At 44.2% G+C, this 18,647-nt stretch overlaps 1 protein-coding gene and 1 non-coding gene across 5 annotated transcripts; both read left to right on the top strand.

The window, feature by feature from the left end:
- Positions 1-1,808: 1,808 nt before the first annotated feature.
- Mdc1 (mediator of DNA damage checkpoint 1) lies at positions 1,809-17,663 on the top strand. Of its 4 annotated transcripts, none has more exons than XM_046427625.2 (14): positions 1,809-2,044; positions 4,557-4,695; positions 5,947-6,327; positions 6,413-6,485; positions 6,748-8,180; positions 8,320-8,385; positions 9,573-10,334; positions 10,445-10,488; positions 10,960-12,660; positions 12,745-12,858; positions 12,967-13,149; positions 13,364-13,489; positions 13,594-13,704; positions 16,189-17,663. In XM_046427625.2, the coding sequence occupies exons 2-14, from the start codon at positions 4,560-4,562 to the stop codon at positions 16,354-16,356; spliced, it is 5,298 nt and encodes a 1,765-aa protein (XP_046283581.1). In that variant the 5' UTR covers positions 1,809-2,044; positions 4,557-4,559; the 3' UTR covers positions 16,357-17,663. The 4 variants fall into 4 exon arrangements, with proteins under 4 accessions (XP_046283581.1, XP_046283584.1, XP_046283582.1 ...); XM_046427628.2 differs by having other exon boundaries at positions 1,814-2,044; positions 9,573-9,794; XM_046427626.2 differs by lacking the exon at positions 1,809-2,044 and adding an exon at positions 2,080-2,142.
- Trnaa-agc (transfer RNA alanine (anticodon AGC)) lies at positions 16,574-16,644 on the top strand. Its single transcript has one exon. It is a non-coding gene; the product is annotated as a tRNA-Ala (tRNA).
- Positions 17,664-18,647: the final 984 nt, after the last annotated feature.

Here is an 18,647-nt window from a genome sequence, read left to right as displayed (position 1 = left end):
CTACATACATCTAGTCCTTTGGTGACCTTAGGCATAAACTTCAGTAAAAACCCCGTTCCCCCAGACACCTCACAGGAATAAGGAAGGGATTATCCTCCTCTTTCTTTGGGACTTTTGAGTAAGAAGGCAAAGCTTGGTTAAGGATGGAGAGTGCAAATGATCCCATAACCATCCTTCGTAATTAATCTTAAAAAAGAAAAAAAATTGTAGCAAGTGCTTTTCAGAATAGAGAGGTTGTCTGGAAGGAATGTTGAAAGAATAAATTGAATAGTTTAGTGAAGCTGAGATCTGGGATTTGTGGAGCTAGAAATCTCTCTTGGTCCATGAGGGGATCAGGGCCTTAAGGTAGAGTTTGAGGACACCTTGGTCATCTTGTCAAAAGGGAACTATGGGGTGAGGTTGCTGATAGAATTTCAGTGTCTTCCCAGCCTGCCTTTATTAGACTCTGAGATGAAGTCAGTAATTTTTCAGTTTTCTAATTTCAGTGACTAGGTGTGGCTATTGCAAAGCCTCAGGATTTAAAAGGTGGGGAGGAGGAAAATGGGATGGGCTCAAGTATGAACCTCTCTGCTTCTTCCCAGTGAGTCATTCATTTGATAGATACCAAGTATCCACCAAAGCAGGATACTATGGATTCAAAAATGTTTAAGAATTAGTTCTAAAAAAAAAAAAAAGAATTAGTTCTTTGACCCACAGAATCTTGAGAAGTGTATTAACAAGAAGGTGGTGTAACAGTAATAATGTGGTAAAAAAATCATTAATTGGGGGGAAGGGGCTGGGGTTATGGCTCAGGCTCAGTGGTAGAGTGCTAGCCTAGTATGCATGAGGCACTGGGTTCGATCCCCAGCACTACATAAATATAAAAAAATAAAGACATTATGTCCACCTAAAAGTAACAAATAAATGAATAAGATCATTCATTCACATTTGACCAATACACAGATCAATACCCTTTTCTAAGTCACTTAATAAATAAAGGAACATCAAATTATATAAGGCCCCTCTACTCTTTTAAAACATGTTTTAAATGTCTAGGGTGCGCTTGCAATGAAAGCAGTTACAGCGTTAGAGGAAAGACATTCAGAATTTAAAATTATAGAGAATTTGATTCAATTAGTCTTCAGGAACCTAAGCACGTTATTTAATTTCACAGAGCTTCAATGCTTCGTTTATGAAGTCAATTTTAGTATATTTGTTCTAGACACAGTTAAGATACAGATCTTACTAGATTATGCACGTGTCAAATTCTCACTATTCTCTTCATGTCTTATGAAATTAAGTAAATGATTTTTTCATTCTTTCCTCGTCTCTTGAAAGGGAAGCACAGACTTTTTAAGATGTTAACAAAACAGCATTCTCTGTTTGCCTAGAAACGTTTGCTTTAGGTTCTTCCATTTAGGAAAATGACCTCAAAATGTCCGTCAGGGATATATTCCCATGAACAAATGACATGATTTCTACTAAACAAATTAAAAGGAAATTAAATTCCGCTGCAATGAGTAGTCCTCAAGCGCCACGCCTACGGGCTATACTCCAAACTGCAGCCTCGAGCCACGACTGCAACCGCAACCCATTTTCATGTCTCATGAGTCAGCGGACTCCATGTCTGGGAGGACCGCGGAAGGGCGCTCTGGATGCAGGATTCGGTAGACGTCTATGGTAGAGCCCTTCTATCTGCTGCCAGCATTCTCTGGCGCCAGACTCTCTGGTCGCGGTTTGGAAATCTGCGCGGGAAGTGGGCGGTAATGGGTTGTCCCTTGGAGCTGCCCAATCGTGGTGCGTTATTCCGTAAACTCCTGGCGGCCTCGGATTATATTCTACCTTAACTACCAGTCCCCTGCGAGCAGTCTCCCGTTTGAGCCGTGAGGGGGCGGGGAAAGGGCGGACCTTCGAAAGTGCCTGTGTTCTGGGAGCTTCATCAATCAGCGACTGCAGCATGTGAAAGACAGCTACAAGAGCCAATCAGCGATTCAAGTCCCTTCCGGACACGCACTCGCGCCACCCAGGTCACGGCCGTTACTGGTGGCGCGCGCGGCGACTCAAAGTAGGTAAATTCTGGGGGCCTCGCCCTCGGCTCCCCGGGTACCATCTTGATTCCTCCGGAGGGCGGGAGGGGCGTGCCTTGGGTGCGACTGGGTGGAGGTAATTTAGAAATTTGCTTCTTAGATTGTAATACTCATCCTTGTCTGGAGCCCTGAGCCGGGTATGAGCACACAGAAAGACGTTGGGCTACGAGGGAACCCATTGGGGTGTGGGGGATCAAAGATCTTGGCCCTTGGAATTGGAGCCAGGGGTCGTGGGCATCGCTGAATTGGCGCGTCAAAAGGACGGAATTAACACTTTCTCCATGGGGGCGTCCTCTTTTTCCTAGCAACAGTTTTCCTCTAGGGTGGCATCTTTCTAGGTAAATTCCACTCATGCTATTTTGAGTTTCTACCTTCTTTTATTTCTTCTTTCATCAGTAGGCTCGATGATGTCTTTTCCATAGGGTAGGATTCATGTTTATGTTTGGTTCAGGATGTATCCTGAATACTTCCAACTGTGCCAGGTGCACCATAACCATAAACATGAATGATGGACCCTAGGGATAAGACACAGTTCACTGATCCAGTCTTGGAAGTAGTGTGAAGGTTATAAGATTTACATCATAGAGTCCTTGCTAAAAAGTTTAGATTTTATTTTATGCTATGGGCATTGAAAGCCATCAAGAGACTATTATACAGGGAGAGAGATTATTTGGATGATCTTGGGCAAGTCCCTTAACCCATCTATGTTGAAGTTTCTTTATCTGGGAAAAAGGAGAATAATAATACCTACTTTACAGGGAACAGTAGATGAGTCAGTATAAACTATTTAGAACAGTGCTTGACACATAGAATCCTCTTGTGTATACCAGCTGTTATGTTCTTTACACTTCAGTCTGATTACACTGAGGCGGTTTGATACAGTGTAAAAAGTGGGCTTTGCAATCAGAAGCATATTTATTTCTGTCTGCCCACCTATCTGCTGTGTTATCTTGAGCAAGTTATTTAATGTTTTAGCATTAGCTGACTACTGTGCCTGACAATATAATACCCAACACATGCTTGGCACATGTTAGCAAAATGGTTTTTCAAACTGTGAGTTGCACTCCAGTAGTGGATGGTGAAATCAATTTAGTGGGTTGAAATCAGCATTTAAAAACTATAGTGAATTGGGCATGTAAATATAGGCCTGTAATCCTAGTGACTCAGAAGACTCAGGCAGAAGGATCATAAGCCTTGGCAGCTTAGCAAGGCCCTGACTAAAAATTAAAAAAATAAGAAAGATCAGTGGTAGAGTGCCCCTGGACTCAATCCTCAGCCTCCCAAGTCACTGGGAATACAAGTATTCATCACCACATCCAGTTCTCAAAACTTTCTTGAGGTGGACCCTTGCCAAGGTATCTAGGCTATTAGATCTAGGCTATTGGGCTTCAGTGATTCTCCTGCTGCATCATGCCCAGTTTTCAGTTTTATTTTAGGTTTGAAAAGCACATATTTGTATATAGTTTATACTTGGAACATTGTGATATTTCTTACTTTGTGTCATAGTAAAAAAAAAAAAAATTTCAGGGGCAAGGGTGCATACCTGTAATCCCAACAACTCAGGAGGCTGAGACAGGAGGATTGAAAGTTCAGGGCCAGCTTTAGCAATTTATTGAGGCCATGAGCAACTTAGTGAGACCCTAAGGGCTAAGACAAAAAGGGCTAGAGATGTAGCTCAGTAGTAAAGCACCCCTGGGTTCAATTTTCAGTAACAATAAATAAATAAATAATAAGTTATTTTAGCCAAGCATGGTGACGTACACCTATAAACCCAGTGAATCAGGAGGCTGAGGCATGAGGATTACAAGTTAAGACCAATCTCAGTAACTGTCAAGACTCTGAACAATTTAGCAAGATCCTGTCTCAAAATAAAATATAAAAAGGACTGGGGATGTGGTTCAATGGTTAAATGTCCCTGGGTTCAATTTTTGGAACCAAAAAACGTAATAAAAGGGGCTAGAGATGTAGCTCAGTGATAAGTGCCCCTGGGTTCAATCCCCAGTACCACAAATCCCAGTACTGGTTCAATACCCAGTATTGGAAATTGAACCCAGAGTCCCATGCATGCTAGATCATTCTACCACTGAGCATTATCCTCAGCCCTTTTTATTTTTTTAAAGACAGGGTCTTGCTTAGTTGTCCAGGCTGGTATGGCACTTGAAATCCTACTGCCTCAGCCTCCTGAGTAGCTGGGATTATAGGCATTTACTGTTGCACCCAACTTAAAAGACTTTTTAAAATCAATATTGCAGGGGACTGAAATCAGGGCCTTGCACTTGCTAGGCCAATGCTGTACCATTGAGTTAACACATATAGCCACCCCAGAATATTTTTTTTTTTTTAAATGCTTCAGAAGGATAGAAATAGAGTGATTGGTGGGAAGAGAAGCATCAATTACTTTTACTATCCAGGTTTATCCCTACTTATCATTCTCTCTGATGCTGTGTATGAACAAGTAATGGGGATGATGATAATGTGTTTCCTTCCCAGACCATGGAAGACACCCAGGCCGTTGACTGGGATGTTGAAGAAGAGGAAGAGACAGAGCAATCTAATGAATCCTCAGGATATATCTTGGAGCCTATAGGACGACTGCATATCTTCAGTGGTGCCCACGGACCAGAAAAAGGTCAGAGGGTATTGAGTGCTGAAGTATGGATATAGGTCTTTTATTTTTCTTGGTTGGAGAGTTACAAGTTTACATTTGTTTCAAGGAAATATGAAAAACTGTTTTACTAGGTTGGATAAAAGGGGACTGACAGATGATTGTTCTAGGCTACAGCCCTGGACACTCTAGGAGTTATTTTACGTTGATAGGAGAAGATGAAGAGGATCAAATAAAAATCTACTGTGGCTGGCGTGGTGGCACACAACTGTAATCCCAGAGGCTCAAGAGGCTGAGGCAGGAAGATCATGTGTTCAAAGCCAGCCTCAGCAAAAGGGTTGGGGATATAACTCATGGTTAAATGCCCCTAGGTTTAATCCTCAGTACCAAAAACAAAAAAATAAAACTACCAAAAACCTACTGTGGTCTGGAAATGGATGGTAGTGAGGTAGTAATGATTGCACAACAATGTGCTCTTTTTTTTTTTTTTTTTTTTTTTTTTAGTTGTAGATGGACACAATACCTTTGTTTATTTATTTGTTGTTATGTGGTACTGAGGATCAAACTTGTGCCTCACACATGCTGGGCACATGCTCTACCATTGAGCTACAGCCCCAGCCCCAACAATGTGTTCTTAATACTATTGAACTGCATGCTTTAAATGACTAAAAAGGTAAATTTATATTATGTATATTTTATATAATGAAAAAAATCCCCATGTAGATGGGTTGCATATGAATAATGCATTGCATAGGTATATTTTTTTTTTCTTTCTTTCCTTTAGGTGTAGATGGACACAACACAATGCCTTTATTTTTATGTGGTACTGAGAATTAACCCAGGTCCCGCCTGTGCTAGGCAAGCGCTCTACCGCTGAGCCATAATCCCAGCCCGCATATATTCTTCAATTCCTAGATTTTCTAGGAATTTGGGGGGGGGGGGGGCAGGATACCAGAGATTGAACCCAGAGGCTCTTACCTACTGAGCCACATTCCCAGCTGGTTTTGTATTTTATTTTGAGACAAGTTCTTGCTAAGTTGCTTAGGAACTCACTAAGTTGCTGAGCCTGACTTTGAACTTGCGATCCTCTTGCCTTAGTCTCCCAAGTTATAGGATTTATAGGCATGAACCACTGCACCTGGATGTTCTAGGACTTTTTATTTTTCTAATGCTTTTGGGAGCTTTGAGAAAGTAGTAGGGTATTTAACTAGAAGATTTTCCTAATGACAGGCCAGGACTCTGGCCTTGGAACCTGTCTACCTCTCTCATTTTTAGATTTTCCACTATTCCTCGGGAAGAATGTGATAGGCCGACTGCCTGACTGCTCTGTGACCCTGCCCTTTCCATCCATCTCCAAACAACATGCAGTGATTGAAATCTCAGCTTGGAACAAGGCACCTGTCCTCCAGGATTGTGGGAGCCTTAATGGTACTCAAATCTTGAGGCCTCCTAAGGTCCTGAGCCCTGGTTTGAGTCACCGTCTCAGGGATCAGGAATTGATTCTCTTTGCCGATTTACCCTGCCAGTACCATCGCCTGGATGTCCGCCCACCCTGTGTTTCCCGGGGTCCCCTAACTGTAGAGGCGACCCCCAGGGTACAGGAAGAAACTCAGCCCTCCAGACTTCCCTTGGCTGAGGACTCAGAGGAGGAAGTAGGTAAGTTTGTGTATTGGCAGTGTGGATGAAGAGACAGGGATGATGAGTGTGATATTGTCAAGTTACTCCTTTTTGTTCTTGCCAGATTTCTCAAAAGGGTGTGTGGTGAAAGAATCACGGACCACATCCTCCTCTTTGGCAACAGTAGTTCCAGAAAGGTAAGTACCACAGGGCTAGATATATGAGTCTTCAAATAGGAAGAACCAGGGTCTGGAGGATCAGTCTCTAACAGAGATGATCACGTTGAAAGTTGAGGCTGTGGGTTTTTATATATTCATTCACTCAGCTTATTTTTTATGGAGCACCTAGATGAACCAAGCTGGAGATAGAAGAGCAAATACTACCTGTGCTACAACTCATAGTTAAGTGGGGTATCCCTTTCCAAGAAATTCTTTAGACTCTTTCTTTTCCGTTTCACAGTGATGAAGAAGGACCTTCCCTGGCGGTCCTTGGCGGTGACTCTTTTGCCTTCAACTTGGACAGTGACACAGATGAGGAAGAAGGTCAGCAACCAGCAGCCAGGGAGGCCTCTTCAGCTGCTAGAAAATGTGCTGCAGCAGAGGCAGAGCAGCCTGAAGCCAGTGGAATTACAACTGATACGTGGCCAGGAAAAGTTCAGCCTCTAGGAGAGATCGATAAGGACCCAAAAGTCAAAAGGGATACAGGGAATAGGGTGGTACCAGTTGGGGTGATTTTGGAAAGAAGTCAGCCTCCTGGGGACAATAGTGACACAGATGTGGATGAAGAGAACCGGCCTCCTGGAAAGACAGCTGAGGCCCACTTGGAAAGGGTCCAGCCTTCTGGCTTCTTGGATAGTGATACTGATGTGGAAGAAGAGGGGATCCCTGCAACCCCAGCTGTAGTGCCTATGAAGAAGAGGCAAGTCTTCCATGGAGTTGGTACAAGAAGTCCTGGAACACTTGGATTGGCACATCTTCAGGAGAGCCCAGCTGGTAGTGATACAGACATGGAGGAGGGTGAGGCCCCATTGGCTGTCCCTCTGGAAAGAAGCCAAACCTCTATGGTGATTGATAGTGATACAGATGATGAAGAAGAAGTCTCAGCAGCACTCACTTTAGCACGTCTGAAAGAGAGCGGAGCTGTTTCATGGAACAGAAATGCTGATATTGAAAAGGACAGAGTCCAACCTGTGCTCCTTCAGGAGAAAAGCCTAACCACCTCTGAGAGAGATAGTGACACTGACATGGAGGAGGGGCTCCCAGTGGAAAAGAGAGAAACTGTCCTCAATGGTCAAACAGACAAGGAAGAAACCCTTGTTATAGCAAATTCAGAAAACGGACAAACTCCCCTTAGAGACAATGATGTAGGTGAGGAAGCAGATATGAGTTCACCAGGGGTCCTTCTGGAGAGAAGCCAAGCTGCCTCCACCACAGGGGACATCAACATAGAAGTGAAACAGGAAGTTCCATCAGGGCCAGCTGTTATATGTTGGGGAAAGCATCAAGTGCCTGTGAAGGGGACAAATCAAACAGATAAGGAAGCGAAGCAGGAATCAGCAAAGCTGCCCATAATGCCTCTAGAGGCAGTCCAGTCTTCTGATGAGGATGGTGAAACAGATATGGAGGTGGACATGTCTTCAGAAGTGGCAGATGTAAGAAAGAGCCAGCTTCTGGGAGAAGGGGATGCTGAGACAGAGAGGGCTACAGCTGTACTTGAGTCAGAGGGCACTCTCAAAGTGGGGGCCTATGGTGGATCACAAGTACAGCAGATGGTGGTGCACACAGGTACTTCAGGGGAACCCCTCCAACCACAGAGCGAGGGATATCCCCTTACAGGAAAGGAGAAAAAACCGCATATGAGTGAGGCCAAGGACTCCAAAGACAGCCATGATGGTAAGTGCTAACCTTTCTTCTTCCTTTGCTCTTGAAATAAACAATGGTTAAAAGGAGTGGGGAGAGAATAATAGGGCTAAAGTAAAGTGTTGAGTGTTAGATATGATTTTTTTATTATCGGTCCTATACTTCCCACCAGATTCTGAAGATCTGGACCTTCAAGCTACCCAGTGCTTTGTGGAGAGGGAGAGTCAGAATCTGGACGGTGAGAACATTTGTATTGTTTGGATTCCAGTGCCAGTGGGAACTGGGAGATAGACTAGTAGTCTTTGAAGGGTGTGAAGATTGGTGGGTATAGGGCAGGAGACTGGAAATAGGACCCTGGAGTTCTGTGGAAGAGCTGTGTTTAGGCCATCTATTCTCATGCAGCAGTTCAAAACTTGGAAGATTTACCCACCCAAACCTTCCTGTTTATTCTGCCCCAAGAGCTTGGCTCTTCCTGTTGCAGTTTTTAGACCCCAGGTACAAGAAGCTCTCTTCTCTGTACCCCTAACTTTTCATCCTTTTTTGTTTTCTTTCTCTACATGTTTCTTTCATACTCTTTGAGTATTGTGCGATGTTTCTCCATCTCATCAGAAAAACGCACCATGTTGGGCTAGGGTTGTGGCTCAGAGGTAGAGTGCTTGCTTAGCATGGGCGAGGCCCTGGGTTTGATCCCCAATACCACATAAAAATAAATAAAGGCATTTTTAAAAAAAAAAGAAAAACGCACCATGTTATGTCAGACTTTAATTGATTAATTTTAAAGAGACAATTGTAGTGGCACACACCTGTAATCCCAGCAATGCAGGAGGAGCACAAGTTCAAAGACAGTCTCAGCAACTTAGCGAGACCCTGTCTCAAAATAAAATATAAGAAGGACCGGGGGTGTGACTCAGTGGTTAAGTGCTCCTGGGTTCAATCCTTAGTACCAAAAAAAAAAAGAGAGAGAGAGGGAGAGACCACTGAAGAAGCTTTCCTGTGAGGATATATGTATGGTCATTTTGTTTGTTTGTTTTAATATTTTTTAAAGTTGTAGATGGACACAATACCTTTATTTATTTATTTTTATGTGGTGTTGAGAATCGAACCCAGTGCCTCATGCACATGAGGCAAGCACTCTATCCCTGAGCCATAATCCCAGCCCCTGCATGGTCAGTTTTTGTTTTCATTTTTGTTTTGGCGTTAGGAATGAACCCACAGATTTGGGTACATGAGGCAAATGCCTTACCACTGAACTATATCCCAGCCCCATGTATGGTCTTTTTATAATATTAAATATTTTAGCTATCACCCTTATCCCAGCTTTTCTTTAATATTTATTATCCATGAGTTTATCTTATTTGCTTCTTAACCTTAACATTTTTTATCTACCTCTCTTTTTTTTCTGTCTCTCTGACTCCTTACTTTTAGGTGCTTTGGATGAACCATGGGAAGTCTTGGCTACACAGCCGTTCTGTCCGAGAGAGTCTGAGGCCACTGAACCTCAGCTCATAGCCACCCACCTTGAGGCTAATGGATCTTGCCTGTCTCCACCTAGGGCAACACCACAAGACCAACATCCAGAGAGCCCAGTTCACACAGAGCCGTTGGGGATTCAAGGCAGAGAGATACAGACTGTGGAGAAAGACATGGGTACACGAAAAGAAACAGAGAGGGTGACCCCTGAGAAAGGGCCACTGGAGAGGGAAATCAGGGAAGGGCCACCAGAAGGAGAGAGAAAAGATGTGATGGAGGAGGAGGAAAAAACTAGAGGGATACAGGACAGAGAGCAAAAACAGGCATTAGCTGAAGACACTCAAGAGTCTGGCAAAAAGGCGAAAAGCAAGAGTCCTGAAAGGTATAGGGAGAACTCGAAGGTAGAAATGGAGATATCTGAGGAAACAGAAAAGACAGAGATAGAGAAGCAGACCCTCACAAGAGAAGTATTTGAAAAAGTAGTAGAAAAACCAGTTCCAGAGAAAATGTGTGAAGCTGCTGAGTTAGAAGTGAACTTGGAGAGAGGGGAGACAGAGGGAGGAAACCAAGACCAGAAAGGACAGGCTACTAGTCCAACACCAGAGCCTGGAGTCGGGGCAGAGGAACTTCAGGGACTTGCTTCAGTCCCTGTAGTTTCTGGGAACCAGTCAGGTGGAGGAAGGGAAGCCCTGGTGAGCCCCAGGAGGCAGCAGAGAGGTACGTGAAGGCAGAAAGGAACACAAGGTGGTATGCAACCCTCATGATAATCAACCCCTGAGCAACCAACTACTTAGAACTCAACTACCCTTTTGTTACTTTCTGTCCAGGCCACTTGAATTACAAGATGCTACCTGCTGAGACAAGTTCCATGGTGAGAGTTACTTTCTTGATTTCTTCCTATTCCGCAAGTCATCCCTGTATCCCACCAATGCCCTTCTCCTGGCCATGCTTTTAAGCTAATCCTCTCCCCATATTCTCACTTTTCTTCCATCATTATCCCTTCTTAGTTGGCATCCATCGCTTTGCCCCATTGTTTTCCATACCTGTTTCCCAAGTAGTATCTCCCTCTGACTCAGAAAGGTAGTCCCTTTCATGTTTTGTCCTTCTTTGCCCCAACCATCCTCTTCATGTACCACCACCCACATGTGGAGAACAGTATGAGGAGAGCTTTGTAGGGAAGAGGACTGCTTCCTCCCAGGGAGGTCCCAGTCTAACGGAAGAGAGGTCACATACAGGAAGAGAAATGCCAGAGGACACACTTCCACCATAAACAAGGATCAGGAACAGTGTCCCAATTTCTCTTTCTCATTACCCTTCCTGCCTTGTTTCTGTTTTTCCCCAGGGTGATCCAGAATCCCCAGATGCTTGCCTGCCTGCTACAATGCCTGAAGCCTTAGCCCTACCCCTCAACTCCTTTAGCTCTCAGAGCCAAAAACATCCTGAACTTCAGTCCCTTCTTTCTCCTCTTTCATCTTTTGAGCCACCCATTCCTAGGACCAGGTACAAAAGGAGTCAAGAAACTCCAGCGCCTCCCCTATCTTCAGAGCTGGAACCTTTTCCCCCAAAGCCTAGTGTTAGGCCCCGTCGCTCCTCCAGGATGACACCCTCTCCACTTTCCTCCGCTGCCCTTGAACTCTCCTCTATTGCCCCCAAAGCCCAGCCTGCCACCCCTAAGTCCACATCTCGTGCCACTAAGGGAAGGACACACAAGTCCTCTGACAAGACCCCCGAACTCCAGCCTTTCACTCCCACAGAGCAGCCCATTACCCCCACACCTACATCTCGAGTCCCTCGGGTCAAGACAAATAGGTCCTCTGTCAAGACCCCTGAATCAGTTGTCCACACAGCCCCTGAACTCCAGCCTTCCACCTCCACAGACCAGCCAGACACTCCTAAGCTCACATCCCAAGTTACTCGGGGCAGGTCACTTAGGTCCTCTGTCAACACACCTGAACCAGTATTCCCTATAACCCCTGAACTCCAGTCTTCTGCTTCCACAGACCAGCCTGTCATTCCCAAACCCACATCCCGAGTCACTCGGGGCAGGACACACAGAACTTCTGTCAAGACCCCTGAACCAATCTTACTCACAGGCCCCAAAGTCCAGCCATCTACCTCCACAGACCACCAGGCTGTTGCCCCCCAGCTCACATCCAGAGTCACTCGGGGCAGGACACTTAGGTCCTCTGTCAAGACCCCTGAACCAATTGTACCTACAGCCCCTGAGCTCCAGCCTTCCACCTCTGCAGAGCAACCTGTCACCCCTAAATCCACATCTTGGCCCACTCGGGGTAGGACACATAGGTCTTCTGTCAAGACCCCTGAAGTAGTTGTCACCACAGCCCCTGAACTCCAGCCTTCCACCTCCATAAACCAGCCTATCACCCACAAGCCCATATCTAGAATCAGTCGGGGCAGAACACGTAAGTCTGTTGAGACTCCTGAACCAGTTGAACCATCAGCCCCTGATCTCGAGCCTCCCAACTCCACAGACCAGCCTGTCGCTTCTAAGGCAGTATGTCAGAGTGGAGCACTAGAGTCTTCAGCACTAAGTGCTGCTACACTTCCTGTCACTCCTGAATTCCATCCTTCTGTTACCAAGGACCAGCCTGTTCCCTTTGAGCCCACTCAAACCAGTTGTTCCAGGAGACAGAGAGCTTCTGGGAAGCATGGCTCCCTTACAGCTCTCATTGTCCACAAACCTAGCTCTGCACCCCCTGAACCTAAATGCCGATCCTCAAGGAACCAAAGACCAAGGGCACAGAGAGCAGCTGAATGCCTTGGGACCGTTCCTGAGCCTTCCTTTCCCCAGCTTCCTGAGGCACCCATTCATGCTTCCCAGATCCAAAAGGTGGAAGCAGCAGGTACATCTGGGTTCGTCCCAGAGCCCCCACCTAAGGCCTCTCGAAGCCGCAAGAGACCTTCCACAACCATAGATTCACCCCCTCTTCAAAAACGTCCCCAAAGAGGGGATGTCTCCCAGGAGACAATGTTCCCCAAGGAGGAGGAAGAAGATCCTGAGGAGATGCCAGTGAAGGAAGAGGTGAGGAAAGGGCTGGAGGACTCCAAGCTGGGAGGAAGAGCTTCAGGGCTCAGACTCTCCCACCAAGGTATTTTTCAATACCAGGACATAGTGATTCCAGACAAGAGAAGGAGAGACCAGACAGAGGAGGAGCCCAAGGGAATACCAAGCCGAAGCCTTCGACGGACCAAATCTAACCAAGAATCAGCAGTCCCTAAAGTAGGAGAGAAGGGAACTGGGGTTACAAAGGGAGGGTGGTAGCTGGTTTGAGAGATGGGCACTCCTGGCATAGCTTGCTCTGACCAGCCCAGTCTAATCCCCCAACAGGTTCTCTTCACAGGAGTTGTGGATGCTCGTGGGGAGCGGACAGTACTGGCACTGGGGGGGAGTCTGGCCAGCTCAGTGGCAGAGGCCTCCCACTTGGTTACTGATCGAATCCGCCGAACAGTCAAGTTCCTGTGTGCCCTAGGGAAGGGAATCCCCATCCTGTCCCTGGACTGGCTACATCAGGTGAGAGGTCAGGAGATGATAACAGACCAATAGCAAGAGTGACAGGAGAAGACTGCTTACATAGCTCTGTAGGAAAATGGGAGGAAAGAGGAGACGGAGAAATGGGGCTTTAGTGATTCATACAAAAAACATTTCACGTGCTGTCACCAGCTGCTAGGCAGGAGTGCTAGGTGGGGTGTGGCTGAGATCTGATGCTGATTGCTACCTCCCTTAGTCCCGCAAGGCTGGTTGCTTCTTGCCTCCAGATCAATATGTGGTGTCTGATCCTGAGCAAGAGAAGAATTTTGGCTTCAGTCTTCGGGATGCCCTGCACCGGTCTCGGGAGCGAAGGCTACTGGAGGTGAGAGGCTATCTTCTGTCCTGTGCTTCTGCCTTGCACGGGTTTCACAGTGCCTCACAGCCTTTCAGTTGCAGATATCTACTGTCACCATTTTTCTCTCTTAGGGCTATGAAATTCACGTGACCCCTGGAGTCCAGCCACCACCATCTCAGATGGGAGAGATCATCAGCTGTTGTGGAGGCACTGTCCTATCCAGCATGCCCCGGACCTATAAGGTATGGTTGGTGAATTCTGGGTCTTCTGAAGGAGTAACTAAAAGAGGTTGCAGGATGGGCTGGGGATATAGCTCAGTTGGAAGAGTGCTTGCCTCAATGCACAAGGCCCTGTGTTTAATCTCCAGCACCACAAAAACAAACAAACAGAAGAGGTAGTGGGAATGGGAACATTTGGAGGAAATATAAAAGTATAGATGGGAAAGGGTAGGGATGAGGGAACATATCTGCTGACACCAAATGGACTTAGTTTCATTTTGTATTTATACATTTTCAGTTGTGCATGTGCTACGTTTATTATCTATCCCTTTGTTCTTTTGTTTCATTTACTCTGCTGAAAAATTTTTTTTTCTTTACCCTTCCCCTACTTTTTTTTTTTTTTTTGAGATGTGTTTTACTATTATTGCCCAGGCTGGATTTTAACTTTTGGGCTTAAGTGATTCCCCCCTACTTCAGCCTTCTGAGTAGCTGGGACTATAGGCATATGCTACTATGACGAGCTTTATTGAAGTGTTTTTTTTGAGGGGGAGGGAAGTTGGTACTAGGGATTAAACCTAGGGGCACTTTATCACTGAGCTACATCCCCATCCCCCCCCCCCCTTTCTTTTTAGTTGTTGATGAACCTTTCTTATTTATTTATTCATTCATTCATTCATTTATATGCAGTGCTGAGAATCAAATCCAGTCCCTCACACATGCCAGACAAGTGCCCTACCACTGAGACACAACCCTGAGCCCCCAGTCCTTTCTATTTTTTATTTTGAGACAGGGTCATGCTAAGTTTCTCAGGGCCTCACTACGATGCTGAGGCTGGCCTTGAACTTGCAATTCTTCTGCCTCAGCCTCCTGAATCACTGGGATTACAGGCATGCACCACCATGCTTAGCTTTGCTGAAGTATTTTAAAGCAAACTGCAAATATATTACTGTATTACTTTCTTCTGTATACTTAAGTATATATCTCCAAGAAATATGTACATTCTCTTTTTTCTCTCTCTGTTTTTTGTCAGTACTTAGTATTTAACCCAGGGTATTCTACCACTGAGCTACATCCCCAGCACTTTTTACTTTTTATTTTGAGACAGGATCTCACTAGGATTCCCAGGCATGCCTCAAACTTGGGATCCCCCACCTCAGTCTCCCAAGTAGCTAGGGACTACAGGCATGTGCCATTACACCCAGCTGACACCCATCTCTTAAAAATAAAACAACAAAACAAGAAGGATTGGGGATGTAGCTCAGTGGTAGAGTGCTTGCCTAGCATGCACAAGGCCCTGGGTTTGGTCCCCAGCACTGCATTAAAAAAAAAGAAAGAAAGAAAGAAAATAGATGCTCCAGTGCATTGCTGCATTTGTTTTTTGGGTGTTTTTTGGTTTTTGGTTTGTTTTTGTTCCTGGGATTGAACCCAGGTGCACTTTACCACTGAACTACATCCTCAGCCCTTTTTATTTTTTCTTTTGAGACAGGGTCTCACTAAGTTGCTGAGGCTGACTTTGAACTCATGATCCTCCTGCCTCAGCCTCCTAAACCATTGGTATTACAGGTGTGCTTTACCTTGTCCAACTTGCATTTATTCAATCTCCTCTTACTGTGGAACATCGCCTAACTCATTCTGCCTTTTGTATGCCATTCACTTTCGGCCAAAACTAGATCAGTCATCCTTTAGAATATTTGCCAGTTTGTTCCCTTGTTATGTGCTATATTATTTATTCTCTATTTTATGTATTTCCTATAAATTGTAATTATTTATTTGAAGTACTAGGGATGGAATCTAGGGACCCTTCACCACAGAGCTACACCCCAAACTCTCTTCTGCTTTTTTTTTTCCCCCTTGGGTACTGGGGACTGAACTCAGGGGCACTCGACCACTGAGCCACATCCCCAGCCCTATTTTGTATTTTTTATTTAGAGACAGGGTGTCACTGAGTTGGTTAGTGCCTCACCATTGCCGAGGCTGGCTTTGAATTTGCGATTCTCTTGTCTCAGCCTCCCGAGCCACTGGGATTACAGGAGTGTGCCACCGTGTGTGGCTCTTTTTTTTTTTTTTTTTTAAGTTTTCATTTTGAGATAGCATCTAAGCTGCCTAGGCCTGCCAAGGTACTGATGTGCACCACCCTGCTTGGCTAATTTTAAGAGTTAGGATGAATTCAAGAGCAGCCTTTCTGGCAAGAATACTTCACAGATAGCCAGCTACTTGGGAGGCGAAGACGAAAAAAATCAGAAGTCTTCCTGGAACAATTTAGCAAGACCTTGTTTCAAAATAAAAAGGACTGGGGATGTGGCTCAGTGGTATAGCACTTGCCTAGCAAGTGGGTTCAATCACAACACCACTAAAAAGAAAAAGAGAATATTTTATAGGCAATAAGTACAATGAGCTTCATGTCAGGAGGTACCACTTCAGTGATGCTATCCCTGATTAATGGGTCCTGAATCTATTTCTAGAACTGTTTATCCCCCCTGACTTCTTTCTTTGCTCTCTCTTCCCCAGCCTCAAAGAGTTGTGATCACATGCCCCCAGGACTTCCCACGATGCTCCATTCCATCTCGGGTTGGGCTGCCCCTCCTCTCTCCTGAGTTCCTACTGACAGGAGTGCTGAAGCAGGAAGCCAAGCCAGAGGCCTTTGTCCTCTCCACTTTGGAAATGCGTTCCACCTGAAAATTCCAGCACCCTTTTCCCTACCAGACAGTAAAGTTTTCTAGAAAACAATTGGGGAAAAAAAAAAAAAAAACTCAGGACTTTAGAAAACACTGGGGTGTATTGATATGACTTATGATGGAAATGGTTGGGACCAGAAGGTTTATGGGAAAACGGGGAGATTTGGACCCACAGATTTTCTGAAATGGCCATTTTAAAATCAGCCAATCCTGGAATAGGAGTGTAGCTCAGTGGTAGAGCACTTGCCTAGCATGCATGAGGCCCTGGGTTTGAGCCCCAGCACTACCCCAAAACAACAAAAAATTGACTAATCCCATGCTCATATATCTTAATGGATGCTTGTCTTTAGCCAGACTGATGTAATTATTACTCTATGGCACACTCTCCTGCCTCCAACTTGGAAGCCATCTCTCTCCTTTTCTGGAATTCTTACTTGTCCTCGAAAAATAGTGAATACAACTTTGGCATTAGGCACTTGAAGGGATACTTGGAGTGAGTAGATATGAGGTGGAATTGTGGAATAATACTAAAATATTTTTCTCGCTCCCATCCCACCTGCTTAGGAGCATCCTTAGCTTTATCTTTGAGCAATTCTCTGCACTTTTCTGGCCTGCTTTTTCAGTATTTATAAAATTAGACCTTCGGCCTGATCTCTGTGATCAATAAATATTCACTCTGTGCCTTATGGTGTGGTGCAGTTTTCTTTTTGTTTGTTTTTAAATGTCTGGTTTTGAGACACCCTTTTTAAAAAATAGTTAGGAAACTATTTAATTTACTGTTATTTTCTATTTAGGACAAATTATGTAATATTAAAAGTTGGTCAATTACAAGGTGTTAATATCAGCATTTTCCATAATAGCCAAAAGATGGATATAATACAAATGTTCAACAAGGATGAATGGATAAAAAAATGACATATGCATACGTGGAATATTATTCAACCATAAAAAGGGATGCAGTACTGAAAAGTGCTGCAATATTTTAAGGATTAGCCTTAAAAACATTTTGCTAAGTAAAAGAAGCCAGACACAAAAGGACACATATTATATGATTACACTTCCATGAAACATCTAGAATGATAAAACTGTAGAGACTAAGCAATATTGGTGGTTGCCAGAGGCTGGAGAGGAAACAATGGGTAGTCACTGCTTCGTGGGTCTGGAGTTATATTTTGGAATTAAATAGAGGTGGTAGTTATGCCCATTTGCAAATGTTACTAAAAGCCATTGTATTCTCTTTAAAGGAATTAGTTTTATGTCCTGTGAATTTTACTTCAATAAAAAATAAATAAATTTATTTGTATACTTTTTCTGCATGTAAAGTATGCTTAAGCTTGGAAAAATGGTGTAGTAGAAATAATGCAAGCTTTGCCAAAACACTGTTAACTTTTCTTTTTTTCTTTTTTTTTTTTTTTAAGATCTGGGAATCTAATTCAGGGCCTTGTGCATGCTAGGCAAGCAGTTTATCACTGAATATATTCCAGTACTGTGCTGCCTTTTCAAAAAATTTTAATTTATTTTTTGGAACTGGAGATTGAATCCAGGGTGCTTTTTTTTATTTTTATTTTTTATTTTGAGACAGGGTCTCACTGAGTTGTTTAGGGCATTTTTAATTTGCTGAGGCTGGTCTTAAACTTGCAATCTTCCTGCCTCAGCCTCCCAAGTTGCTGGGATCAAGGGTTGCACCACCATGCCCAGACTGGTTTTTAAACTACTACTCATCTTATATACTGAACATAGCCATTGTGAGTGTGGCGCACAGTAGGACCTAAATACTGGTCCCCTTTTGGCAAATGAAATTTTCCATATCCCTGAGGCTTACAGGATTCCATATAACACCTACTGTCTCTAGAAGCATTTAACATTCAGGTAGTCAGGCACCTTGGAACATGCCTATAATCCCAGTGACTAGGGAGGCTTAGGCAGGATGATTGCAAATTCAAAACCAGCCTTGGCAACTTAGCAAGGACCTGAGCAATTTAGTGAGACCCTGTCTATATAAAATATAAAAAAGGGCTGGGGATGTGACTCAGCTGAGTTAAACTAAGTCCAGTCCCTGATACCAAAAAAAAAAGGGGGGGGGGGTTGTACTTCTTTCTATTTGGTCAATTTAAACTTCTAGAGAATAGGGATAGGAATCTTTTCTTACACTTTCAATGAATCCCATACTTTAGCACATTGCTCTGTATAATATCTATTTGTCACGATCCTAGTAGGAAATCGATGGTACAATTTATTAGAAAATTTGGGGGAAGTGTTTATAATTCAAAGAAGTAAATAGGGTTTAGGGAA

Source organism: Marmota monax, unplaced genomic scaffold (assembly GCF_021218885.2).
Source record: "Marmota monax isolate L192 unplaced genomic scaffold, Marmota_monax_Labrador192_F-V1.1 WCK01_AAM20220418_F8-fsc00426, whole genome shotgun sequence".
In the NCBI taxonomy this organism is placed as follows: Eukaryota; Metazoa; Chordata; class Mammalia; order Rodentia; family Sciuridae; genus Marmota; species Marmota monax.
This window is presented reverse-complemented; position numbering and strand designations above follow the sequence as displayed.

What these genes read in the sequence shown, in the direction of transcription:
- Mdc1 (XM_046427625.2), top strand. Translation starts at nt 4,560, where the DNA reads ATGGAAGACACCCAGGCCGTTGACTGGGATGTTGAAGAAGAGGAAGAG. An exon ending in GCAACAGTAGTTCCAGAAAG is followed by an intron (nt 6,486 to 6,747) that starts GTAAGTACCACA and finishes TCCGTTTCACAG; the next exon opens with TGATGAAGAAGGACCTTCCC. An exon ending in CTCCAAAGACAGCCATGATG is followed by an intron (nt 8,181 to 8,319) that starts GTAAGTGCTAAC and finishes ACTTCCCACCAG; the next exon opens with ATTCTGAAGATCTGGACCTT.